At 45.8% G+C, this 27,385-nt stretch overlaps 2 protein-coding genes across 2 annotated transcripts in view; one reads left to right on the top strand and one right to left on the bottom strand.

Annotated features, from left to right (window-relative positions):
- Positions 1-378: 378 nt before the first annotated feature.
- ATP6V1C2 (ATPase H+ transporting V1 subunit C2) lies at positions 379-26,765 on the bottom strand. Its single transcript, XM_072858609.1, has 13 exons — positions 25,984-26,765; positions 19,985-20,143; positions 18,344-18,411; positions 12,992-13,077; positions 8,129-8,223; positions 7,328-7,419; positions 4,940-5,038; positions 3,774-3,842; positions 2,736-2,828; positions 2,212-2,305; positions 1,805-1,902; positions 1,304-1,433; positions 379-474 (listed from the first exon to the last, which is right to left on the bottom strand). The coding sequence occupies exons 2-13, from the start codon at positions 20,111-20,113 to the stop codon at positions 379-381; spliced, it is 1,149 nt and encodes a 382-aa protein (XP_072714710.1). The 5' UTR covers positions 20,114-20,143; positions 25,984-26,765.
- NOL10 (nucleolar protein 10) overlaps positions 26,766-27,385 on the top strand; it is a 55,872-nt gene continuing 55,252 nt past the window's right edge. Inside the window, exon 1 of the mRNA XM_072858608.1 lies at positions 26,766-26,915. Within this exon, the coding sequence (XP_072714709.1) occupies positions 26,850-26,915 (66 nt within the window). The 5' untranslated portion in view covers positions 26,766-26,849. The remainder of the gene's footprint in view (positions 26,916-27,385) is intronic.

The raw sequence follows: 27,385 nt of genomic DNA on the forward strand, positions 1-27,385 counted from the left end.
GGTTTGTTGTTTTTTTTTTTTAAGTTTGCTTTGTTAGAAAAACAGGACTGTGCACACCTAGTAGATCCATTAGCCACCACACTTTTTAAATTGTTTTATTTCAAGTCCAATAGATATTCCATCTTTGTAACTTACCAAAAAAAATAAATACTACTATAGTACCTCCTGCCTCTGAAATATGTTTTTGTAAAACTATGAACAAAAGATATATATATATATATTGAAGTCACTGTAAAAATTACTGGAAGTGGTAGGAAGATCTTAAGCAATTATTCTGCTACAGCATCTGCATTTTAATTTGACTTTTACCAGGTAAAGATTGTTTTACTGTAATATTAGAGTCTTGAAAATGGAAGATGAAGCTTGAGCAATTTTTCTTTAACTGCAGTCAAGAAGACTGAGGTCAATCTTGAAATAGACATAAGGATAGTATTCTTGATTACTCAGTTGTAAACCAGGGATGTCCATGCCAGGCTGCAAAAGGAAACAGTGTGACTTTAGTACCAGTAAACAAACTGTTGCCCAGTTCCAAGCTACAGTGGATTGCTTTTGTGCTCCTCTTCACAGGTGGAATGGGGTTGTGTATTTGCTGTGCTTAAGATGAGGAACTCACCACCAAGAATCTGGTGTTTGCTTGGTCTTTTCAGGCTGCCTAATGCAGTTAGTATTGAGAATTCATGCTTGGTTTCAACTTTATGAATGTGTATTGTAGCATTTTTGTGTGCTTCAGCTCTAGAGCAACTCATTTCTTTCTCCTCCCTTCATGCACTGGGAATCTTATGCTTGCTGGTTTTAGGCTGTTTTAATGCTTATTGGTTTATCCTAAATTGTTTGTGCACTAAAGATATGGGGAGGGAGAAAGTGAGTACTGCTGCTTGCTGAAGTCCTAGGTTGAGGTAGGTAGTCAATGACAGCCTTATACAGGGGACGGAGCTGTCACAGTCCTAGCATTTAGTTCTGAATTCATTTTTCTTGCTTGTGTTGATCTGAATATTTATAGAAGACTTGAAGCTTTTTACCTAGAGGAACTGACATAATTGAGCAGACCTGTTTCAGTCTGGTAGCTGTAAACATCAGATGCTTCAACAGAAAATGTAAGCAATCTCTGCGCATCTCCATCATAATCTGAGCCTACCTGTTACCCTAATCCAATCTGTAACCTCCAGGGATTAGAGCTGCATCCAGCGATCCTAGCATTGCAAGGTGTGAGGAGCTGCTTGCTCTAACCCCTGGGCTGTGAAAGTGTTCATTTGGCTAAACTGAGACAAGCTACAGCATGTGCAGCCATAGTCCAAATACATACATCCATTATACTTGCTGCTGCGACTTCATCCAGGTGTTTGAAGACCACGTTTAGGACATCTCTCAGGCGTTTTACAGACTTCCTATTTGGCTGCAGCAGCATTGCTTGGAAATTCACTGGGAGGCCATACCTTGAAACACATCAACATACACGATCATCTGCTGGGAAGGGGCACAGCTTTCCACTCCTGCCCTTCTCCCTCTTCAGTGTCCTGGCATGCTAGCTGATTGTACCCTGCAGCGCGCGATCTCAGTGGCGGTGCGCTGCCTCCTTATTGGAAAGCATTTTTTTGAAGCAGAAAGTCAACTAAACAGTGTCTTTCTGTTTTTCGTCAACTTTGTACGTTACCTTTTTTGTGGTCATCCATATTGTCTCCTGTGAGCTTCTGGAGCGTGATGCGTAAGGGTTGTTCCCTCCCATGAAGGAACTGCCCCAGGAAGAGAGCTGTACATTTGGGCTTCTACAGGAATCTCTGCTGGCACTGCATGTTTACCCACTCACCTCAGGACAGATTCAACAAAAACTCTCAAGGCTTTCACATGAATCCAAGCCACAAATGCTTCACTGAAGTTCACTTTCAGCCAGCGCAGTAACGGGCCCTATGAGAACAGACACAACAGCATCGTGATCCCCTCGCTGCATGAAGAGGCCCCGTATCTACCACCACTGAAGCCATCATGGGCTGCTGAGATACTTCTCAGGCAGCCTGTTTAGTGGCTCCCAGTTTATCAGAAACTCGAGCGACGTTGGGCAAATTGTGTAATCTATCCTGTGCCTCAGTTTTCTGGCTACATGGAACTCACAGGAGTCTGTTGGAACCATAAAGCCATTTCTGAGTGAGAGGTGCTTAGGCACGCCGGTAGCAAAGGCTGTTATTGTGTGGGCCATCAACTTGATGTGCTACTTACATATTGCTGTTTCTTATCGGAAGCTAATTTCATCAGCTCTTCCTTTTCACATGTCAGTTCCTTCTCATCAAAATAAAATTCTCGAACCATGAACCTACAATTCAATGACATTTGCTCTCACAAGCCGTAGTCCAAGAAGTATGCACACTCATTTCTTTTGCCTCTGGAGAAGCATGTATGGGATGTTTCAAAGTTGCTAGCCATTTAACCAGTTAAAGTTATGCGGAGAGTCGGAGCTGAAGCCACCCCCAGAAAGCAAGCTTCCTGCTGTCAGTAGCGTGACAGCAGGAAGGACAACTCCAGGATCTGTAGTTTGGTGCTTAAATAGGATCACTGTATCTGCTGCCACGGGTCCTTCCCACCCTGCCTTCTCAGTGGCTTTAGGGCCAGCAGCAGCCCGAACAGTAAAGAAGTCCTAAAAACCAGTGATGGATTCAGCTGTACTGCACACAGAACAAGCCTCACCTTATCCTCATCATCTGTTTGCTAGCCTGCCCTGCCTGACACGGTTCAGTGCTTCTTACCTGTTCTCCCTGGCTTTAGCCTTGAAGTCATCCATCACTTTTCTAAATAGGGTCACGGTGAAGAGTCCTCCCTCTGCATCCTCAGCAATCATTCTGTGGGAGGGAATTCACTGCTGTGATTTGACATGGCAAATCCCTCACGCTTTCTTTACCTTCCTCTTTTGCAGTTCTTTTTTTCATTTATGATACTGAACAACACCCTGCTTTTCAAGAACTGCTGTGACTGAAATAGGGAACAAAGGCTTTATCAGCGCCAGCCACACTATCTCCAATGTAAAACTCCCACCAGTTAAGTTCCTGAACCCATCGTAGTACACACACATTCTGCCTGCCTGATTTCTCTGTTTCCTCGTAACGTTCCCCCACTCCCCATGCACTTGTGTTTCTGAGACGGGCAGTAGCACACAGCTTGCTTCTTTCTCTGTGCTTTCCGCTTCTTCCATTTCAGATAGTAGCACTGTCACCTCTCTTGCCCTGGATTGGACCTCATGGTCTGCAGGAGCTGAGCAGTGGAATATTTAATTCATAGGAAGAATTTTTTTTACTCCAGGTGAAAAGATAAGTTAATATGGCATTTACTAATGCAAATGACAGTACACTGAATTATCCTATTCTACAGCAGGAAGCCATTAAAGATGCAAAGACAGTGTTTGATCTTTGTAAAAAGTAGCTTCCATAAAGTTGTATGTGATTGCATGTGTCTGAATTATGCTTGGATTACTGTAACAAATTGTTTGTCTGTTTTACACAAAAAGCAAAGGCCCTGGTTGAAAGTAGAGAGAACTAGATTACTGGAAAAGGGAACAAGCAGCTAATTGTAAAAAAAAAAGTGGTGATTTTTTTTTTCTTTCATCTGCACGTCCCTTCAACAGAGTAATTTCTGATTTCAATTGAGAATGAGATTAGGCAAATCTATAGGTTAACATGGAGCCCATGCGTTAGACAAGTGATTCCTTCCAGGATCCAGCAATTTGAGGGGCTGAAATATGGCAGGGATCTCTGAAACAAACAGGGACCTTAATTTGGAATTTCACTTACTTGGTGGAGCGAGGCACTACCATATCGGAGAGGGATTCATAGGTCTTCTGCCACTGTACGTAGCTTGCCCTTTGAGCAACACAAAACAAAGCACAGTAAATAAATACTATATACTAGAAAGCAAATGTGTTGATAAATATGATTAAGCTAATGGCTTAGGGTAGAAGGGTTGGAGCTCTTTGTGCTGGGTTATGTGATTAAGATACATTAAGCCTCTCCCATCCTTTCCTCTCCTAGTCACCAGCTAGGGAGATGTTTCCCTCAACGCTGCACCCTCAATCCTCACTTTGGGTCTTGGCATGAGGAAGGGCCCAGAGCAGGACGCCGATGGTGGGAAGAACGTGGCTTTTGGCACATCCTTCCAGGCTGCCACGCAGTGTCCCATGCTCCAGGACCCCTGCACAAGCTGCCCCTGATCCATGGGTAGGTGTGGTACATCTGCTACGTGCAATCCCAGAGCTGATCTGGTGCTACACTGCAAACATGGCAAGTGCCAGCACTGTGAGAAAGAGGTCAAGGGGATCATAAGAGTTGGCAAAGCGAGAAGTCTCTTTATAGCGGGAATCTGAAAGAACGTGCAGATAATAAACTCAACAAACTTACCTCAGATGATACCTTTTTGTAACATGGTTTCCACAGAGAGAAAAGTGATGGTACTGTATGTGTGTGTGTTGGGACAGGGCTATCTGGAGAGGAAAAGTTTTGGGTAGGCTTCTGAGAAGGACATCGCATAACCTCACAACTGATGGTGATGGCAGTCATCCTACGTGTGGGCACTTACAAATACACGGCCAGCAGAGGCCTTGTGAGTTTGACAGGTCTAATTCCTTTTATAAACTGGCTAAGCTCCAGTAAGAATCTGTTTTTCTCTTTTTTTTAACCAGTACTATTCCTACCAGAAGGCTGTTTGAGAACCCACTCTGTAACCATTAAAAACCTACATCCCGATTCTGTCCTGCTCCAAGTTCGGAGCAGTCTTTGTCTCTTTCTTGTGCACCAGCACCACCCTTGCAGAAACTGTTCTTTCTCTTTGCTAACAGCTCCACCCGTGCCCCAGCCACGGGGCTGATGAGCTGCCCCAACCTGGCCCAGTATCGCCTGGACCCGCTGCTTAGGCCTGAAGCTCGATGCCGCATCGAGCGCGTGCGCACACGCTATTGCCTTACTTTGGCACCACGACGAGCAGCGTGATAAGATACTCGGAATTCAGAACAAAGTCTTCTTTATGCACAATGTCTGCTAGGGTCCGAGTCAGCAGATTTCCCCTACGGTGAACAAGACAAAGAAAAAAAAATAACATTAGCAGGAACCCAGCAGCAGCACACTGGAGGTATTGTGCTGTGGGTATAGTTGCTAATAGTGTATACTGGGGTAGAAGGTGGCCAGGAAGGAGATGGCTAAAGGACACATCTACACTTCTAAAATGGCCATTTAGTTATTTTTACTGCAACTAAAAAGAATTTAAAAAGCAACTAATACTAATGGCAGAATGTTGGTGACTAGCACTAGGCTAGTTTATGCCCTTTATGTGAAATTACACCATTCTGCTGCTATTGTTTCCACAGTAAGGCTGTAGATGCTCGGGAAGCGCACACCTGAAGTTACCACCCTGTTCCCAGTCCTTGCCGCATCTTGCGGGAGGCTCCTGCCTTCTCAAGGCTGCCAGCTGCGCTGCCTGTGTCACCACGAGCAAGCAATGAGTCAGAGCAAGCGGTGTTGGTGTGGACCTAAGCCATCAAAGCAACGCTGGCATACCTGGACTGCCGTGGACAAGCACACAGAGATACCTCCAGCTGAAGGACAGCGGGAGCAGCAGTCTCGCGTGCAGGTGAGATCTGCAGGAGGGGGTCTCATCACAGCCTAAGCCCACTTGACCACGTTAAGTCCCACCAGTGCTGCACACCTAGGAAGTGTAGATGGCTGGGGCTGGCCAGGCATGGCTGGTAGGCACTAGGTGTGTATGGGAAGAGAGCAGCTGCCCTCTCTGTCACTGGGCAGGAGAAGAAGGACCTAAACCAGTAGGTTTTGGTTTGAGGTTCACTGTGCCAGTTTAAACATTAATTAACTGGCCAGCAACATCTTATTAGATGTTTGTTCAACCCAAGCTAGCTGGCACTGGTAGACACCAGCGATGCCAGCATTTAAAGGTGGACGGGACAGTGAGAGGAAGATAGGCCTGGACCGCAAGGTCTCCGCTCTCCCTCATCACCTTGCTGGAGGCCTGGCACTGCTCATGTTCCCCCCACAGAGCTTCTGCCTCTCTCCAGGTGCCTAAAGCTGATGTGGAAGCTGGAGAGATGCTGCAGGAGTGGGCTGGGAATACGAACGGTGCCAAGAAAAGGGAAACGGGAGCTAATGCCCCCTTGTCCCTCCCACTCATGATTATCCACGTGCACGCAGCCCGAGACAAATGTGTCTAAGGCTGTCTATACCAAGCTGGAAGCACAGGGCAGTGGTGCTGGCTGGCGGTGGTGAGGCATGACACAGGAACCCAGCAGAGAGAGGGGGAGATGTAACTGTGATAGGGCTCTGCTGACCCTCGCGGGCACTGCAGTCCCCATGTTGAGCAGGTCTCCATGGGGGATAGCATTTTTTTGACAAATGCATTCTGAACCACCACCTGGAAGTATTTTTTCTGTGGTTTCTGGTTGGGTTCAGTGGAGTTGGTGCGAGGCATGCTCATTTTAGCTCCACATTCAGAACAAAAGTCCGGCCACCCTGGGGTTTGGTTTGAGCCCCTGTGAGAATCTTCCTTGGGTAAAGGCTGGTTTCTAAGCAGGCTGCCAGCCTGGCTGGCTGCAGTGCCAGGAAGGCGAGGACCTACCTGTGTCCTGTGCCCAGAGCAAGGGGCCCGAGCAGGACAGAGGGGCACATATGAGCATGTGTTGGGCAAGGGCTCGCACAGCATCATCTAAGCTGCTTTAAATTTGCTACTTACTGGAATTTACTATTCTCCCCAGTGATACCCTGGGAAAAAAATCCAGCTATCAGCACTGACATAGGTAAAGACCATAAGCAGTTGAAGACAGAAGAGAGAACATTTGGGAAGCCCTGACAGGGCATTACCTGGACCAACAGAATGAAACAAAGAAAAGAAAAATGTAAGTGGGATGCTGGTGAGGTGCAGGACCAGGCAAGACAGAGCTGTTTCCTATGGGAGCTTGGCAAATGGGTGTTCAGAACATAGGAACCAGCTCTGCCTTGCAGAGGAATCCACCGGTTGATCCAGCTCGTCTAATTTCTGACTCCCTGAAATCTCATCAGAACAATACAGTGCATTTGGTTTTGACTCTTTCCAAAACTGTCTGCTCACACTGCCAATAAAATCCTGTTAGGAACTGCAGTCTCCCCGAGCTGATTTTGAGACATGCTGATCACACCAGCTCCCCCCAGCTTTCGCTGGGCCTGTAGATGCTCAGCATGCCCCAAAGCCAGAAAAATTTGTTCCCACCAGAACACACATGGTCCACAGCACAGCAATGGGTGTGAGCATGCACTGTCCTCAGTTCAGCCATGCAGCGTTCCAGGTGCAAACAGGCATGTCCTATACTTACACAGTTTTTTTCTCCAGGCTTTGCAAATTTCCTTTAATGTTGTTGTACGCAGCTGATCGGGTCTTTAGGTCTGTTTCTATTTGAGTCACTTGCTAAAACAAAGTAAAAAAAGTGAGGCAACTCAGTGCTTGGGGTGCTGTCCTCACCCCGCTCCCGCTACCTCTGCACCTTAACGCAAGGACAGGGCTGCCAGCCCCTCGTACAAGCACCTGGCTATGGCCAGGAGGGAGCCGGTGCCAGAGGTCCCCTGGGACAAGGGCTGCGGCAGAAAGTAGCTAAGAGCTAACGTTCAGTTAGCTGTTGCTGTGTGCATTACAGCAGTACCTCAGGGGCAAGTTCATGCTTTCATTTGTTATCTAGATTGAACAACACATCATGCTTTCCTGAATGGACTGACAGTGTAAATAATTCATCCAGCCTGCAATGCGCTTGATTTAATGTCAGGCCAATGATTTTGCAAAAGAACTCCAAAATGGAGAATAATATGGCAGGATATAAAAACAATAAAATACTACAATGAAGGGGATTAAAGTGCAAAAACTATGTCAATATATTCTAGTATGTCTGGTAAAGTGCCATATATTTACAGACTGGATAGGTTTAAATATATGTGTCATTATTATTACAGTAGAAATTAAAATAATATCCATGTTTCAGTGCAGAGTGTGCGCTTCTGAGCTTGCTCCTGCCCAAACCAAAGGCAAAGCTCTCATTGACTCCCATGAGAGGAGGGACCAAAAACTGTCAGAAAGACACGTTTCCCCATGCTGACATCTTCTTAAAATTTGGAGTACGATTTACCTTTGTTAATGCTTCTGATATATTCTTCAGTGGCTGCTTTATGGGATATTTGGCCATGTCCCACTCAAACCGTGTCAGGTAGCTAATTAGGTCAACTGAAAACGCAAAGAGATGCATTAAAGCAGACAGCTTCCCAGATGGCAGGTCAAGGTGTGGGTAGTAGTCCCAGCTATAGCCTAGGTATAATTTTGATTAACATTAGCGATGGGTGTGAACCAGAAGCTCACCTCATAGAAATCCGCATAGAAATTTGATCCAGATCCAACCCGCACAGATCATATGCCCAATCTAATCACATTTCTAAACATCCCCAAACTTAGAAATTGAACCAGAAATCTTTCCTGCATTACACCTAACAGTATAGAACAAGCATTACTGTAAAATTAGCTGTGTCAGCGGGACGCAGCAATGTGCAGCCATTCTTCTTTACAACAGAAACAGCTTCACGTAACCTCAGTCTTGATTATTGCAATATGCCTGAACTTAATCCCGGCAAGAGCTATCAGAAAAATACTTTATGCCCAGGACCAGCAGTAATAGTCAGGGTTGTATTCATCAGAGAGTCTGATGAAAGGTATTAAGAGCATAGCTGATGTCTCTTCTCTGTGATTCAGTCAAGTGCTCACTAGAAATCAAACAAATTCAGGTGCGACGAGGAATCCCTCATTGAGTTTGCACACAGAGCTCCCCTTCTCACACAAAGCTATACAGTATTTCTCTAAATGGATAAATCCAGTCACAGCATCCAACAACAGAAATTCACAGCAAGGCCCTGTGCATGCAACCCCCCAAAACCAGGCACCCCCACACCACGGGGAGCCATGCCTTCTTCCCAGAATCGAGGGGAGATGACACATATGACACTCAGCTCCTAGAACAGGATCATGCTGTTTCACTCTGAAGACCAAGGCTGCTTAACATCAGAAAACATCAAGGCTTGGTACGTTATGGTACCAAATAAAGAATTCTCCTCTAGCAGCTCATGAAATCAGAGAGCTCTTTGCCTCAGCTGAGTCCTGAGAGCCCTTAGGATACCAAGCACGCCCCTACATCGTGTTCTTCAGCAACTTTATGGGATGGGACAAACTCACAACAAGCAGCGGGGCTGGGACCGTCCCCCTGCAGGTTAGGGAGGCTGGAGGAAGGCAGCAGGCAGGGTCTCCATGTCTAGACAAAGCAGCCAGAGGCACTGTCACCTGCAGGGTGGCCGTTCTTCCAGACAGGAGGGTAAACATGTGAATATCTGGGAAGTTGCTCTGGGGAAATGGGGAGCAAAACAAGCTCAAGGTGCCAAGTAAAAGGAGGGGCATGCTGGGGCTGTTCAGTGCTCTTCGCTATGTTGTCCAGAGAATTAATTAATTCCCACAGCGGGGTTTGAGCACAATTTCTTGTGGGCCGGACTTCCAGGGTGTGGGGGAAACTTTATGAACTGAGATGCATGAGAAGCAATGTGAAAAATTGTATAATTGCCATACTACCAGGCTGAGGGTACTACCCTGTCTCATGTGATACCAAATACCCTTGGCAGGAGAGCACTATCCTTTCCACGGGCTTCTCTCACCCCACAACAGAGTCAGTTTACCCTATTAGATTTCCAAAGCATGGAAAGTCTTATGTTAGGAGGAAGCAGGCTTCTTATCAAGGGATAAAATGCCTTGGAGGCAGAGAGCACTGGCATGACCGTGTTCTCCCCGTCTTTCTTTGAAAACCACAGCTGTGCAAACCTCCCCCGCATCCAATGGACAGGAGTCACGAGGCAAGGATCCAACCCTTCCTGCTAAGGTCTGATAGGGAATCAGCAAATTCTCCTGCACAGGGAGCGTGTGGGAAGGGGGCAAAACTGCAGAAGGCAGGGAGAGCTATCACACAGCTCCTGTGTGCGCAGTTCTCCGGCAATGCTTGCTCATGGTCTCTGGGGGGAAGGCAGGGAGGTCAAAAATACTTGAGCAACAAAGTTCATGGAGCATTTTCGGCATGGGGTACGCCACCCAAGGATTTCATCCTGCTGCCTTTCTTCCAAGCTTTCTTGCTTAGGCTTTGCTTAATTCAGTGAGAATGAAACCTGCAAAGAGTATGGTATTACTGGGCTGTGCGGAGGAACAGTGCTCTTTAGAGATACTGACCTATTTACAGCTGAGGAGATATGGAAGTTCCCTGAAGACCTACACATGCCCTTTCTATCCTCGCATTCCTTGAATCTCAGCAGAATTCAGATGTGAGGCAGTTAAGCACAGCATCAGTTCTCAGCCCATTTTACAAGTTCACTCCCGAGCAGTGCTCTGGCACTGGTGCAGTTTAGTTAAGCTGCCTGATCTTAGGGATAGCACAAACTACTGTGAACATACTAGCAGAACTGAGCTTAAAATGCCAAGCAGCCCGAGCACCCTGACGCTCCTGGAATGGCACCCCTCATTTATGGAACCTGCCGAGTCACTTCTGAAAGACTTCACATAGCTGCCCATCCAGGAGAGATGCTTCCTACCTACCCCAACGGGCCCACAGCTGCCAGGAACCCCATCATAACTTTTATTTCCTTTGAATCTCTCGTAACGTTGATTTACTCACCCAGCTCTAAGAGGTAATGATGTTAAATACTTTCCCTTCAGAACACTTAATTCTTCAAAACTGTTATGCTTCCCATTTTGCTTTGTTTTGAGCTCATTATAAAGAATGGAGTTATTCCACCACTTACCAAATGTTAAAATTCATTTGGATTTAACATTACTACAAATGGAAGAGAATTTATTCCGAATCTTTGAAGAAAAGCTTTACTTACATTTCACATTTTTTATTCTGTCATAAGCAAGAAAGCATTTCCTGCTGTTGTGATATACTAAAATTCCCTTCGCTACACACACATTTTCCTTCTATGAGAGGCATCTCTACATGGCTGCTTCTGCCTGTTGCCCACTGGAAAGTAGTGTGTGTGTTCACTTAACTAAAAGCACTGTATTTTCTAGTACTTTGCATTTTTCTTCACACAAATCTAACCAAACAGTTGTTATACACACAGCCACCATCTTCATCAGTTCGTGGCCTAAACTGCTGTCAGGAATATATACAACTGAGATAAAATCAGAAAACTTGTATAGTGTAACTTAAAACAAAATTTTAGTTGGGACGGTCCAAGTCTGAAACAGGACCATGGAGCAAGAAGTCGTGTCTTATAACTTTGTTTCTGATTTCACAACCCCTAGAAGTCTTCAACTTTAGGGTCATTTTGCTAACCAGAAAGCAGAGGAGGAAAAATTCGTACAGCAAAGTTGCTGCTTCTTATGAAGAATAACACTGGAATATATTAGGGGAATCCTCCTCTACTAAAGCTGACTCAATTTTTTAAGATGCAGTCAATAATCTTGGTTAACTAATGTCTTAGTTTAATGTGATTTGTTTGGATGACCAAATCCAGACAGAGGACAGAAATTAGTAACACATACAAGTAATTTCCACATCCTTCCATTACACCACATGCAGAGCTGATAGGAAAGGAAAATGGTGTAAAAAGAGGAAACAAAGGAAATAAGTGAAACCTGTTGTTTGTCAAGTCATAGGGATATCGTGATCAAGCTACGAGGTTGTTACTTGAGAAATCCATCGTAACCTGATCACTGTATCTCTACAACCAGACCAAGACTTGTCTCTAGCAGTAATACACACAAATGCATGCTTGTAACACTGCAATCATCAATCCTCAACATACTTTTGAGACATTTCATTTTATCCTTTAGCCCTGAAACACAATAAGTGGGATTATTGTAGTTGTCAAGGAGTCGCACTTGTCAATGTCAGTGTTATGTCATGCAAGGAGGACATTTCTGAAAGAACTTCCTCCCCATCCTTTACTCACACAGATCTGAGTACAACATTGCAGACAGTCCAAGGGTGCTGGAGTGTGCACTGTTGGTTTATTTAAAAGTGTCGCTCTACAAGCCTGTAATTAGCATGTGTAACACATCCAATTTTGTTGTACTTTTCCAGGATAGCTGGGGAGGAATTTGCTCTGAAACACACTCAGGGTCTAACTAAACATGCAGAGATCTCGGAGCCACCAGTTTCTAAATGTTAATTTTGTCCTTGACAGAGGCTCCCTTCAGGGCCTTGACTATCATACTAGATAATAAAGGGAGGAAAAATGTTCGTGGTTATAAAAACACCATATTGACTACTTAGAGATGCTGCAGGGGAGCATACAGTAAGGTAGTGGGCTCCCACGGCCCTCTGGCATGTCAGAAGTGCCTCTGCCGTCACTGCCTGCTCTTCTCTGCTACACAGCTGCTGCCAGCCAGGGCAGGACACCACTGAAGGGCATCTCCTCCTGACAGGGGTAGCACGTCCACGTCCTTCTGGCCCCTGGCACAACCTTGTGAGGGCAGCCCCGGCTCCATGTTTTGGAGCTGTTGCCTCACATGTCCACCTGTGATGTCAGAAACCCACCGTTAACAATGTGATCTATCCCAGCACTATAGGAGGGAAGGCAAATCACTAAGAGATCACTGACAGATATCATGCAGCCATGCAGAATGACTGCCTGTAAGAGATCAAGGCCATAGAGGGCACAGAAAGGTGCTAGGTCATTTTAGGAGTGAAGAAGGATGTCTCCTGCTTTCCTCTTCACTCCTCAGCTCTGGTGTTAGAAACTAGTTCAGTACTAGATGCTGAACACTGTCCTGGAAGCAAAGCTGGCGCTAGATAAAGCTTCGGCTAACTTTCAGAAAAATGGGAGCAGGCCAGATGTGTTCTTAAAAATATGTTGCTGATGGTTGTCCTTTCTAATGTGGTAGTGTTTCAATTCTACATGTTCATATTCTGAAGCAAACACAGGCAGCATCAATGCATTAAAATATCCACATTGACAGCACCTACCTCCATTGGCCAGAAGATTTTCCTGGACTTTATCTTTTGAGTCCTCCATAACTTCTCCTATGTACTGAGCTATTTTCTTTATTATGCTGAGGTGTAACAAGAGAAGCTTTGTTAGTGAAGAAACAAAATTAATATAAAACAGTTGCCACAATGATCTGATAAACATGGAGATGCCCAAAAAAACCACTTCTGAAGCAAGGCAGGTTAATTTGCAATTCAAATGATGATAAACAACCTATGACATATTGCAGAACTAAATGCCTTATTTCTAAATACACTCATCTCCACAAACACATAGGTAATATCATCTCCCCAGTGCTCTAGACTTCCAGAAGATCAAGATTCAGTCTTCTGTACACTCATGATACTCATAGCAGAAACCAGAAGGCAAGAAACCCATGTTTAAAACTCTAAAGGTGATGGAGGAACAAAAGGCTACATACAGACTAACACTGGCTGAAAATCTGTTCCATGGGATACTAAATAAACCCTTAGGGCTTGCTGAGATAAGGTTCTTACAAAGTACTCAGGGGAAAACAACAACGTTCTCTTCTTTGACAGGAAGAATTTCCTTCTTATTCCTCTTCTTTAGGGGACTCTTTTTCTCTTCTCTTTAGCATGGTGGACAAGACACTCCTTTAAGGCGTGGGAGAACCAGGTTCAAATCCTCCTTCTGCCCAATTCAGAGCAGTGAATTGAACAGAGCCCCTCCTGGAGAACATTGCCTCCACACAGTTACTTATTTTTTGCTTATTTTAAAAAATGGATTAATCAAGTACCTCCAGCAGTAGATTCCCCTGGCCCTAGTCAAAGTACCTATCGCATACAGGCCAAGAGCCTTTCTGGTTGTCCTAGTATCCTTCTGTACTCAGAAGTATTCACAGTATTTGGCCTTCAGTTCCCTAATCGTTCCAGGCTGACTACACCTTGTAAAAAAAAGCAACAGCTAAAAAGTAACTGCCTGATCGTGAAATTGGCAGAGACATGAAGTGGACATAATCCTTGGCGTGGTGACATGGAGTGGAGCATAACGCCAGGCTTCTTCTCGCTTTCGTTCCTTACAGAGGGGAGACTACTGTAGCTGCAGATGGGCTGGAGACTGAAAGGGCACCTGCAGTGTTTGGACAATGTGTCTTGTGACATCCCATGACTTTCAAGAATTCAGGAACGGGACTTCAGGCCAGGTACAGATACCATGAGAGGATCAGAGAAAAGGATTTTCTTTGATGTGCTGCAAAGCAGATATAAGGGCCATTTCAAAGCAGTAATTCATAGAGGTAAAGACTCCCTCTATCTCCATTCCTGTCAAGAAACTCACAGTCTTTGGAAAGGTTTTCCAGTCCTGTGACGGGGAGGAAAAATCTGAGATTGCTGATGCTGCCAAGAATGCAGCAGTCAGAATTCCTGCTGTTTGGGGTCATTCAGCCTGGAGAAGAGAAGACCTTATTGTGCTCTTTCAATATATAAAGGGGACTTATAAGAAAGATGGAGAGAGACTTTTTACCAGGGCCTGTAGTGACAGGACAAGGGGCAACAGTCTTAAACTGAAAGAGGGTAGGTTTTACATTGGACATAGGGAAGAAATTATTTATGATGAGGGTGGTGAGGCACTGGAACAGGTTGCCCAGAGAAGCTGTGGATGCCCCATCCCTGGAAGTGTTCAAGGTCAGGTTGGACGGGGCTCTGAGCAACCTGATCTAGTGGAAGGTGTCCCTGCCCGTGGCAGGGGGGTCGGACTAGATGATCTTTAAAGGTCCTTTCCAATCCAAACCATTCTTCTCATGACCCTGGACAGGCACAGTTCAGAGTGCCTGTAGGAGAAATCTACACCATTGCACTGTAGTTCACAGCCCCCGCAGGGCTGCGCAGCTTTCCACCATCTGGCTGCAGCCACTTAGGGACCTGGTGCCAGCTGAGCGTTGCTGGAGAACACTGCCTGTTGCCCACACTCGGGCTGCGGGGAGGGTGCAGGGATCCACACAGCGGTTCCCCATCAGCTGCGACCTTGCCAAGTACTTCTGCAATTTTCAGCTTGTAGACGCAGCTGGTTTTCAGCTCCTTCACGATGTCCAGGGAGCCCAAAGGAAGTTGGAACAAGACAGGACTCCAGCCCAGTTGGCAAGAAAAGTATAGCAGGAGGCTAAGGGCATAACGGAGAAAGCAGTCAACAGGAAAGTGTATAAACCAGTAGCTTTTCCAAGGGCCTGAGCTGCTTGCGTTATTGTTGAGTGCAGCTGGGGGCTCACCTGATAGCTGGGAGACAGTTAGCTCTGGTCTCTCTCCATAGGTATAGACGGTGGGAGAGGTATGTGCTCTCGTGCACCCGACAGCCCTAGCTGCCCAGGTGAGGCTCAGCTCCCTTCCAGCCCACACGCCCCAAGGTCCCTGCAGGCAGGATGTATACACTGGGCCAGAGCAATGCTCTCCAGTCCCGGCTTAGTCATACTGTGAAATGCAAGCGGGATTCACTCATCCAATACATTCCCCATGCACAGACAGAACACGCACCCTGCATACCACCGATGTCTGAGGCAAGCGAGAGGAATCAGACCCCCAGAGGAGCCCCATTGACTAGAGTGACATCCAACAGCAAGCAGCTTTCACATCCAACCCTTAAACCTCTGCCTTTAGATGAGATGAATCCTATCTTGAGCAAATTTCTTGCTGAAATGATGCATTATAAAAGGAGAGGGTTTCAGCTAAACTGCCTTGAGAAGTAGTAATAAAAACCTGTAAAGAGAATAACTCCATTTAGCCTATTATTATTTCTTGGAAGGCTCTCACATTCCACTTCTGAAATTGCTGCAATGTCATTACTTTCAAAAAAATTTTTTAAAAAGTCTAACACTCTTTAAATGATACTGTGTTTTAAAGGGTGCTAGGCCTCCAAAATACTGCAGGGAACAGAATCCCTGCAATCTGAGGCCACTGCAGAATGCTCCGCCAACTGAGGACCCCTGGGTAAGAGCGACCAAGGGGATCACCAGCTTGAGAGAGCTCCATGCTACCACACGGTGACATGGAAAAACACTCTGCCTCCCTGCGTAAATAAATAATAAAAGTATGTGGAAACAATAGGTCCTGCAAACTCTTGCCCCTTCTCTGCTGTCCTGGCAGGAGGCAGCGCTGACAGGTTTGTGCTGCCTGGCTTTACTGGCAGTTGTGTTTATCTAGCAACAGTTCAGCAGGTAGCTGTTTCAGAGGAGCAGGAACATAAATGCTCAGGTCATTTGAACAGGCTTGTAACCCTCTGGATACCGTTTACTTCAACGAAGTGCAAGTGCTTGGCATTTTAACCCTTGAATCACAACTTAGACTCAAACCCCTGGGCATTTATTTAACGCAAAATGCTTTTGTACGTCCTTGTGGGACTTGATCTGTGTTGATTATTCACTGCTATTACTCCACTTTAATGCATTTTCCTTATTTTTTAACACATTTTTCTTATTTTTATATCTTGTTGATCCTTCTTGATTACCTAGCTGATAGGCAAACAAGACAAATAGGAAGAGTCCTCACCTCACCTCAGTAGCTTACGGTGGAAGGGCCTCACTGACCCCTTTACTCGGTGCCTATAGCACGTCATACGGTAAGTGTCATTACTGGCATTAAAGGGACAATTAGTAGAGTAAAGTGGCATTCAGCTTGAACAAGGAGCGGTACCACGTGGTCAAGTTAAGAAAGACAAAGGTAACAGAAAGAGACAGTGAGCCTAGGAAGCTCATACTGACATTTCACTTACTTAAAATTATCCTCCACGATCTTATATGGATCCTACAGACAGCTTTTCAGAAGTCCTAATTCTCCACAAACCTGGAAATTAGCTAAGCCCTTCTGAAAATCAGTTCTGCATGATATTTGGCAGTCCTCAAACCCAGATTGCACAGTTGCTTGCCTACCTGCTGCCCTGACTAGAGACACCTTCCATTAGAAGAGATAGCAGCTATTGGCACTGTCTCTCCCCAAATTTGACCCCATCCCCACTTCATGAAGAATCTCTGCAGTATGAACCAGAGACCTGAACATGTTTACAAAGAATTTGGGGCAGGTTTTTTGGCAGGGTCATAATGGAGAAGGTTTTCTTGATTAATTAAGTATTAAGTTGCTCTGTCCTGTTAAAAATCCTGAAAAAAGCAATATGGTTTAGTTTTAGGTAGTCCTGTGAGGAGCAGGGAGTTGGACTCGATGATCCTTATGGGTCCCTTCCAACTCAAGATATTCTATGATTCCATGAATCTAAAAAGATCAACGTTGTGTGCAACCCAGAGTGATCAAATGTAATCATCCTAATACAGCCCTGCTGTAGCACCAGTAAAGTAGGAAAAAAATCCTACGGAGAAATGTATTCTTACTTGTAGACTTACTTTTACCCAAAGTGCCTAGCATAGATGTAAACAGTTTATATCAGTGTTTCTGTAAGCTTTTGCAACTGCCAGACATAATCTATGAAAGTATCAAGCATATTTAGACAAGCAAATCCTTATCAGTCCTGGCTGGGGGAAAAAAGGCAAAAAGCCCCAGAGCTAATGCATGCCTCTGTGACCAGGACCACGACTCTATGTGAGGTATGCTTCCAAAGAAAAAAAAAAACAAACACCACCAAAAACAAACCACAAAAAAAAAAAAAACCAGCAGCTTCTACTTTCATTGCCTCAACAACAAAGTCTACTTTGTGCCATGAAGTATCTTACAACCTGGCATTTTCTCAGCTTGCTATACTTACTCTGCTTTGTACATCCAGGTCAGTTTGGCCCAAAAGGCAATCTGGGCAATGAGCAGCAACGAGATCATGTGAGTCTTTGCATGAGTAGGTTTGATACAATGTGAGTCAATATTCTGATTTTCAAGGAGTTTAAAAGTCTGAGAGGGAGAGCTCCAGATTTCATTCAGAAGAATTTATCCCTTAGAACTCCTATATCTGGTTGAAAAAGGGCAGAAGGCTCAAGAGAAATATTCTGGGAAAATAAGATCAGGGAGGGCTTCATATTCTCCAAATGCTGTTTTTATAAATTTAAGTTTCTGGATGGGGCGGGATGATGTTCTTTAAAAAAAAAAAAGAACTTTTTTTAGTAGTTGCCCTTTGAGAAACAGATTCCCTAGCACTGCCACTCAAACAGATTGCTGGGCAGACAAAACTATCACTGACTTAATTCATCCAAAATTAAAAGGAATGGTCCTTTCTTTGTGATGACTCCATGACAATCAACACAAGGGTTAAACAAAGCCTACCCACTTCAGTCCAGTTGTAGTCCGGGCTGAGCCAAGTCAGACCGAGGTGAACACAAGGACATACCGTCCCATAAAAACAATGTCTGTTTTTCATTTGTAGGTAGTAAATAAGATCTATTTTACCTTTCAGCAAAGCTATCAAGTTTTCCCAACTCATCTGACAGACCAACAAGAGCATCCAGTGTCCCCACCTGTGCAAAAGATGAGAAGTAGGTGAAAGATGCACAAGTCTGTCTAAGGCTTCTGTCGGCAGACCCTTAAGGACACCGACCTGCCTTTAGCACTTGTGAATTCAATAGTTTGGCAGAACTTTACTTACTTAGTGGAAAATAGTAGCAATTCCTTTATCTGAGACCTAGGGCATAAAAAGCCTTTTCCAATAAAGGAAAAAACGTATGTGTAGTCTCAAGATTACACATCAGTGTCTTCCTTCCTGTTTTCATTCCCATATCATCAAGTAGCATAGACTGGTCTTTTACCTGATAAAATAGTGACTAGAAATGCACACAATATACATACAAACATATCTGATGTATTGAGCGAACCAAGGGAAGCAGCACTTATTCAAAAAGGTGTCTCTGTTTGCGTTCTTTGCTATTACCAAAACCTAAGGCTCTCACAAAGCCATTTCCTCCAAGACCAACATCTGCTTTTTGTATGACTCTCTCACAGTCATAATCTTAAGTTTATGGTATTGCAATATATTGCCGAACCTTTTCTTGTAACGTTGCCAGCTCAACATTATGAAGAGTCAAGCTGAAGGAGAAGAAACAAATTTGACATTGAACAACTAGCAGAATATTAATGGGCTGGTTGCATCTTCAGATACTGCAAATGCTTTATTTCCTTTGACATTAGGAGACTCACACCAACACCGGCTGGGTAAGGCCCATAGGTGGTAAAAATCGTAATAATCTCAGGTGCACATGCAAAAAGCAATATTCCCAGTCCGAAACATTCATGTGACAATTCAGTAAGTTATTACTTGAGAATAGGCCATGCTCCCCTTTTATTTGCACCCTTATGTAATTGGGATAGCTCAAGTTATAACTGTTAACAATCTTTTTGGATTAAAGCCAGATCCTGGATGCACTAAGAGTAGCTTCATTAAGTGATGGGTGATGGCAGCTCCCCAAGGAACTGACTTCTACATCTGTGGTAACTCCATTGACTTTAATGCAGCATATTTGGATTTTTTCAAAGCCACAAGTGAAATAAAAATAAGGTGCAGATCTTATAAAATAAGGATTAAACAATGCAAAGATATTAAAAAAAATCACATATTAATACTCTTCCTATCTATATGATGATATGAAGCTGGGTAATGTAGTTGAATATACCCATACATCCATTTCCCAAGGAGTAATGTACATTATAGCATTGTTTTCTCTGTCAGCAGTCTTACTGGCACGGTTCGAGATACTTAGCTACTCCCTTTGCATTAGCGATCCAAGATGTACAATGCTGTATGACTTTCATGACTGGCAGCAAAAGGTACATTGAACGCAATAGATCAGTTATTTAACTGGTCATCTTCACTCCTTATACGTATACCCTTCCAATGTGAAGGTCAGCTTCAAGCACAATGACTTCCTTTCTCTCTGACCAATTTTCAGTTGACTGAACACAACTCATCCCCCGACCGCAATCTTCTTCTACTCTCCGCACATTATCCCAAAAGATAAATCCCACATTTATCCCAAATGTCTTTAGCCCTGGCTAATGCTGCTGTATCACCCATACACAAACCCCTTCCTCATTTACCTTTAAGTCTGGAATATGGAATTTGCTGTTGCTGGACAGGTTGGATTTAGACGTCACCGTGTTCATTCTCTCCCATGCCTGCAGATTTGTTTTATCTCCTGGGGCGGAAATTAGCCAGAACTCCGACATGATCTAATGTTTTCCCTTCGCTCCTGGTCACTGTAGAAACACAAAGCAGGTAAAGTTGCTAAAAGAGCTCCGCACAAAACGGGCTCTTCCCTAGGAACAGAAAAAGTTAGATTAATGCTTTTTCTCAGAAACGCAAGGACAGTGAGCCAGTCCTGTGTCTCAGGCTGAAGTGGAACATGACCTTCTCCAGAACGTCACGGAAGAGTGCGGACGTTCCTCCTTTCTCAGGGTTGTTCCATCCAGTTTCTGAATGAAGAAACGAAGCTTTCTCCTCCCCTTTTCCCTCCCAGCTTGTTCCACTCGCCTTGCACTGTAAGCCCAGTCTCCACTAAGGAGTTTGGGGACTTCACTAAACCATCCAAACGTAATGAAAAATTTCGGTTTGATAAATGTCATCTCTCAAGTTTTTGGACACTTGTCAGCAAGGCTGAAAACAAGATGTAAAAAGACCGCTGCTCAACCTATAGGCTGCAAAAGATGCCACTGGTAAGACGGAATATTACTTTCCCCTGTGTTTTTCTGCGCAGGTCGGTAGGAAGGAGCTGGAGGAAGGCAAGTTGCGGCACACAGAGACGACATCTGCGGAACGACATAGATGTAACAGCCGCGAAAATCCACGGGAGACCACGACACTGTGTTAACGGAACAGATCAGGGCGGGACCAGAAGCAGGAACCGCACAGAGCCCTCCCGTTCCCCTCCGACGGCTCTCCCCGCAGCCTCCCCCGCCCGCCACGCCTTTGCTCTCGGGTGCGTGGGACAGGGAAGAGCGGACACTCGCCTCGCACGCACCCCGCGGCGCGGCCCCGCCGCGCCCGCCCGCCCGCCCGCCCGCTGCCCGCGCCGGCCCTTCCCCCGCCGCGGGCGGCCCGAGCCTCGCGGGGGGCGGCGGTGGTGCGGGCGCTGCCCGCGCCCTCGGTTCGGGCCGGGCTGCGCAGCCCCAGCCCTGCCGGCGGGGGGGGGGGCTGCCGGCGGGGGGTGGGGGCTGCCGGCGGGAGGCCCTGCCCGCGCCCCGCCCGCGCCCCGCCCGCCGCCTCACCTGCGCGAGCTGCCGCTCCCTCCCGCCCCGCCCCGCTGCTGCCAGCCCGGCGGCGGCGGCTCCCGGCGGGGCGGGCGCGGACACGCTCGGAGAGGCGGCCGGGGAAGGGGCCGCGGCAGCGGCAGGGACAGGGACAGGGACAGGGACAGGGACAGGGGCAGGGACAGGGACAGGGGCAGGGACAGGGACAGGGGCAGGGGCAGCGGCAGCGGCAGGGGCAGGGGCAGCGGCAGCGGCAGCGGCAGGGGCGGGGCGGGGCGGAGCGGAGCGGGGCGGGGGGAGGCCAGGCAGCGGCGGGCAGGCGGCAGGGCAGGCGCTGGGCCCACGCCGAAGGGGGGACGCGGGTGGGTGCGAGGGGGTAGAGGCTCCCTCTCGGAGCGGGGAGGGCTGTTGCACTGGATGAGACAAGCCCGTAAAAGCCGGTAGCAGCTCTGACTCTTGCAGCTTTTAATCTTTTTAAAAACTGTCTTTTAAACTCGCAAAAACAATGCAGAGGCCATTTAATTACACGCTGACTGCCTTTAGCAAGTCTGGAGGTTTTGGAATCATTAAAGAAACTTTTAGGAAACTCTTGTTTCTGGGACTTCCCTGGGTGCTTTATTTAACAAGTACTCAAGTGGTGTGGGGATCTCAAGTGGGTACTCAAGTGGTGTGGTGAAGGCAGCGATGCTTCCTCCCCTGGTGATGCTTCTTCTTTGGTACAATATAGCTGTGGCTTTTAGTCCTTGCTAAGTCTTGAGCTTGCCTTACGTTGCCTTAAGTTTGCTTAAGATATTGGGAGTGTTCGTAGCTTGTATGGAGTAATGTTCTGCAGACTCCTCTAAACCAGACATGCTCTGAAGGAAACAAAAGTCTAACCACTTTGTACCTGCCTTTGAGTGGCATCTCTGCAAGTGGGAATTTAACCCCCTCATAGAGAGTACCTGGTGCATCCAGTTCTCATTTTCCTAGCCTGATCACTGTACTATCATACAGCACTTAGGCAATCTCTCCTATTACTGGTACTTTATTTTCTTCAAAAGACAGTGCATTTTTTGCTCATGTTTCTGTGTATCAAATGTAAATGAAGCCCCACAAGAAATTAAACAGAAGGATGCTCTTGGTTTTCCACATGATCTGTCCTAAACTGAGAGGGTTTGTGTTGCTGGGGCCAGGCAGGTCTGGTCGTGTGCAGAGGCAGAGCTCCTGACACCTCCAAGAACCTTAGATGAAGACCCCTAACGGGTTTAAGTACCTCCAGCACCAGGTAGAAGCAGCTGACGGAAGACATAGTCTTGGACTTGGACTGTTCCATCTAAATCATGCTTTAGGTAGCTAACGTACAGGTCAAGGTCTTAGACTCTAAATTTATAGACTCTTTAGATTAACCAAGGAATCATCTTCCTTTGCTTCTCTTTAACATTTTTAGTGATGTATAAAAAGCAATACATGTGTGGAGGAGGAGAGTCTCTACTGAAAGCTTTCCAGAAAAAGACTGGAAAGACTATTTCGTAGCTGAAATAACCACTCTATGGGGTTTTTTGCTTGCTTGTTTTGGTTTATGCATTTTCCTTTCTAGGCTAATTAAACATTCAGTGTTCATAACTGCAATTATTCTAGTTCTTCTCAATCACGGTGTCCCCTAGGGCACAACAAAGGACTTTCCAGAAGTTATGTAAAAAACCTAACATATTGATGTGTGTGATGGCATTCATAGAAATAGTGATTATTGTCTAATCTTCCATTCTTTTGTTTCTTTAGACTATACATTTTAATAATGAAAACAGAATTAGCTGATGTTTGAGTATGTATATCATACATTTCTACCTACAGAGTAGTGGTCTGAAAGGCACAGTAAACCTCATCACCTAGATAAGGCAGTTCTTTCTCAGCTCAAACCAAGTACAGTTTTCACTGGGTCCTTGCTGCAGTCTCAAGCCATGGAAATGCTTTGCATGATTAATTTTAGAAAGGTAATGTTCTCATAAGCTGCTTAAATTTAGAATTGTGTCAGTCGACGCTGGCATTAACAGATGAGAAATGTTATTTGCTGCAGTGGCACTAGCTGTTGGGGATGCTTCTGTATGCATGGATATTATAGTGACTAAGGTAAAATCCAAGCTGAAGGGTTGTCGGATTTCTAGATTCTACAATATGTTATTTCTTTCCTAAATGTTTTTATTGCAGCAATGTCACTTTTCTGTTTCTTATTTTTCCATATAGAATAATCTTATTTTTTCACGTAGAAATCAACCAAACCAATTGCTTTGGTTACTTTTATTAAAGTGGAAAATATTTTGCTACTTAACTTACTGTTTTAATAGAAAATTATCAAGGAAACTTGATGTTAATGCCTAAGCAACATCCTATTGAATGTTTTCTATTATCACATTTTCTGGTTTTACTGTGACTTTTAAATCTTTTTTTTCCCCCATTATACATTTTTTCAGGCTGGATGAAGCAGCAGTGAGGTGGAGGAGGGAAGGAGCATGCAGCACCACATGCCATGGGATATGGAGAGCGTGCTGCACGCTCTGGTGGTAACACAGCTATGACAGCTCATGTCTCCCTTACCATTTCCCTGGCTGGTGCTGCGTGTTGTGCCGTGTGATCTCAAAGCTGTCTAATTCCCTCGTGATCATCATGTGTCTTTCAGCTCCCTTTGATCCATCAATGCAATGAACCTTTCTCTGACTTTGCCTCTCTCTGTGTTTATGAGTACTTCTTCAGATGTCACACCACGGAGCAAAACTCTGCCTCCAAACAGGCATTAAGAGCACCGAAATATCCTACCTGAAGTATCTCCCAAGGCAAATTTCTCTAAGAGATAACCAAAATTCATTACCTAGACAATTATGACATTGATACTAATGGGAAAGCATATGTTTTAAGCTTGCAAAACAGCAACCACAGAGCTGCAGTTCTCTATAAAACAATTTATACATGTATTACGTGCATTACCTGTTTAGTCTTCTAGTAATGTGTGGGGTTTTTTCCCTCTGCTTAAAAAGAATCTTTAAAAATCCTATTTCCTAGTCCCATGATTGTTTTATTATTATTGTAGCAATGTATTTAAAATTATAGTCTAAAATATTTCAGTGAAGGAACTCTTAAATAACTTGATAATAAAATACGATTTAAATGAAAACATTTTTCTGTGTACTTTTAAGATTAGTGTGCAAACTACTTCTTTATCATAATTTCTTAGCTGTGTATATATTTCTTAATTATGTTAAAGAATATTGGTTATTCACTCTCTCTGTACTGTGAAGTGCAGCAGAACCTTCCTGATGAACTTCACCTATTTACTTTTGTACACTGAATGTGAAATGTTGTTTCAATGTGAATATACCAGAAAACTTGTACTTAACATAATTATATGTATGTGCGTACTGAAGGGGCACTGTCTAGTTATCATTAAAATCAGCAAAGGTAACATTCAGTTTGCTTATAACCACATTGTTTCAGAGCACTGCACCACCATGTCTGTCACCAGGTAATGCACACAGCAAATTCTGACACTAGAAAAAGAAAGAAAAAGCAAGCAAAATTATTTGCTCTCGGTTGAAAGCATCCTATATCACGCCTATTTACAATCAGTACACTTGCCAGCTCGTCTATATTCATTTGAATGGAAAATCTAAAAGTATATCATTACTGTATGCAACAAAGATTCATTATACACGGGAAGCAAAATGCTTTGTCAAAGCTCCTCCTGCATCATTCAGATCCTGATTTTTTTAACTCTGTAGTAAGTGTAACAGGCAGATTTGGCTACTCTTAAGTTATCTGGACTGAAATTTTAATAGTCCACATTCTAGTTGATCCTTTCCCCTTTGATTTTCTAATAAGTCTTAAATGTATGACTGGCCAGGCTCAGATTTATCAACTTTGCCTGAGAACTGAATTTGACTGAAAAGAACAAAAAATTAATTTCAAGCAACTTGAAATGAAACCCTGTTTCCCACTGTGCAGCCAGAACCTCTGGGTTCTACCACTCTTCTTTTGCACTGTGGTCAGTTAAATGCATCTGGAGAACAGATGAGAGGGTCAGGAATCATTGGGCAGTCTCACCTAAAGAAAGTCACATAATTCTCCAGTCCGTAAGAATCTCCAGTGTTTTACACCTCTAGGATTTCTTTGTGGGCTCAGTCCTCCTGACCCTGCCTAATGCCTCTTGAGGTGCCCTGGAGCATCCTGTTGGGCCTTCAGCTGCTTTTCCAGGAGGACACTGTTCTTCTGCACATCTTGCATCACACCAGCCAACCCCCTGCAGATGCCTGGGATTCCTTAGGGCATCCCGAATAGCACAAGACCTCTATGTGTGGACAAGTGAATTCAACTTTAAATGTCCATTAACAGCTAGTGGTGGTCCAAATTAATTAGACAGTGGAACCTAGAAACGAGTGAGCTCACCCCAAAGAAGACACCTAGTGGCTACTGCGCTATATTGCTCCTCAGGCTTCATTAACTGCATTTACTAGGGATGAGATTCAGCTGCCTGAGCTTCTAGTGCCACTTGAGATGTCCTTGCGCATCCTGCCTGGCCTCCAGCTCATGCTGCAGAAGGGCATGGGTTTTCCATAGGTCTTGTGTCAGCCCCATCTAGGTGTCCTGGTTACCATACGGCATCTCAAATGCCACTAGACAACCTAGACTTAAGCAAGTGAAGCCTTAGCTCTCTGAAATGGGAGCTTAGACATCTGGCACCCACCTAGACAGCTATGTTTAGGTGCATTAATCTCCCATGAATCTCAGCTATAACGCCCTCTAATATGAACTAGAATAGAGTCCTTTCTAGTCACAATGTTGGTATCATCATAGTTGATGGGAATACCATACGTAAGTCTTACTTGAAACAGCTTCGGTTTGCATCTTGTACCGGACTTATGTATTGTTGTGGTAAGAATCTGGTTTTGGCTTTCATTGTTTCTTGAGGATGCATATAGATCAGATATACATTATTTTGATGCTTGTCATTGCTCTTGTAAGTTCAAGTGGTAATGGTCTGGCTTTTGCATGTCCGCACTTGGTTAAACGGCCATGCTACAAAGCAATAAAAATGTGTCTTTTTACATTTGCCGGCACGGTTCCGATCAACCGAATCCTGCATTCATCGTTCTCCACAGACAAGGGACATGGGTTTGCTGTAGGGTGAGAGAAATAACCGCCTCCGCCGAGTCCGGAAAAGCAGCTCCTGCGGCCCCGATGCGACCGCCGGGCCCGCACCGCCGGCGGCAGGCCGGACGTGGCGCCGCGGGCCCCTGCCCGCCACGGAGCAGAGCCGCAGGCCCTGCGGCGCACGCGGCCGCGCCCGGTACCCCCGGCGCCACGGATTCCAACGCCTGGCAGCCTCTTCCACAGGCGCTTCTGGCACGTTAGAAGCGAACGCCCGGGGAAACCGGCAGCAGCTACGCTGTTTCGCTGCGAGCAGCAGCGCTGGCAAAGCTTGCTTTCCCTTGGATTCGCTTCCTTCCCTGTGACAGGGATTCGCTTCCTCCCTATGCGAAGGAGGGGGCGAGAGCCGCCGTCAGCCGGGCTGCCCCCGGCCCCGCGTACGAGCGCGGCCCGACGGGCCCGGCCCCGCCTCACGCCCCGCGGGCCCGGCCGCCCTCCCGCCGGCCTCGGTCCCCGCCGCCGCGTGGAAGCAGCCGCGGGCCGGAAGCGAGCTGCCTTCCGCTTCCCCTCCGGCCAGGAAGAGGCGGGGAGGGCCGTGGCCATGCAGGTCTCCAGCCTCAACGAGGTGAAGATCTACAGCCTCAGCGCCGGCAGGAGCCTCCCGGAGGTGAGGGAGCGGCGGGGGCGCGGCGGGGGCGCGCCGCCGGCCCGGCCCGGCCTGGCCTGGCCTTTCCCGCAGCCGGGTCGCCGGGCCCCGGGGGGGGAGCTGCCCGCCTGGCCCGGGGGCCGCTCGCCGGTCCCTGCAGCAGGAGGCTTTAAAAGCGTGTTGTGCGGTGCAGGCCTGAGCTCCAGCCCGGGCCAGAGCGGCTCACCGGGCTGCCCCTTCTCTCTGTGCGCTTGTGCTGAGGGTGGGCATCGCCAGCTAAAGCCAGCTAGAAGTATTTTTTAGACTAAAAATGCACTTGGAATGCGTGCATCTCTGACTGTGGGTGTGTTATTCCACAGACCCTTAAAAAACACTGCTTTTTAAGTTTTCTTGATGCGGAATGGTTAAACTTGCCAGTCAACATCTTAAAATAATCAAGTGAAAAATAATTAATGGCCTACGTTTCTTATACTTTCAAACTGGATAAACTT

Source organism: Ciconia boyciana, chromosome 3 (genome assembly GCF_034638445.1).
Source record: "Ciconia boyciana chromosome 3, ASM3463844v1, whole genome shotgun sequence".
Taxonomy (NCBI): Eukaryota; Metazoa; Chordata; class Aves; order Ciconiiformes; family Ciconiidae; genus Ciconia; species Ciconia boyciana.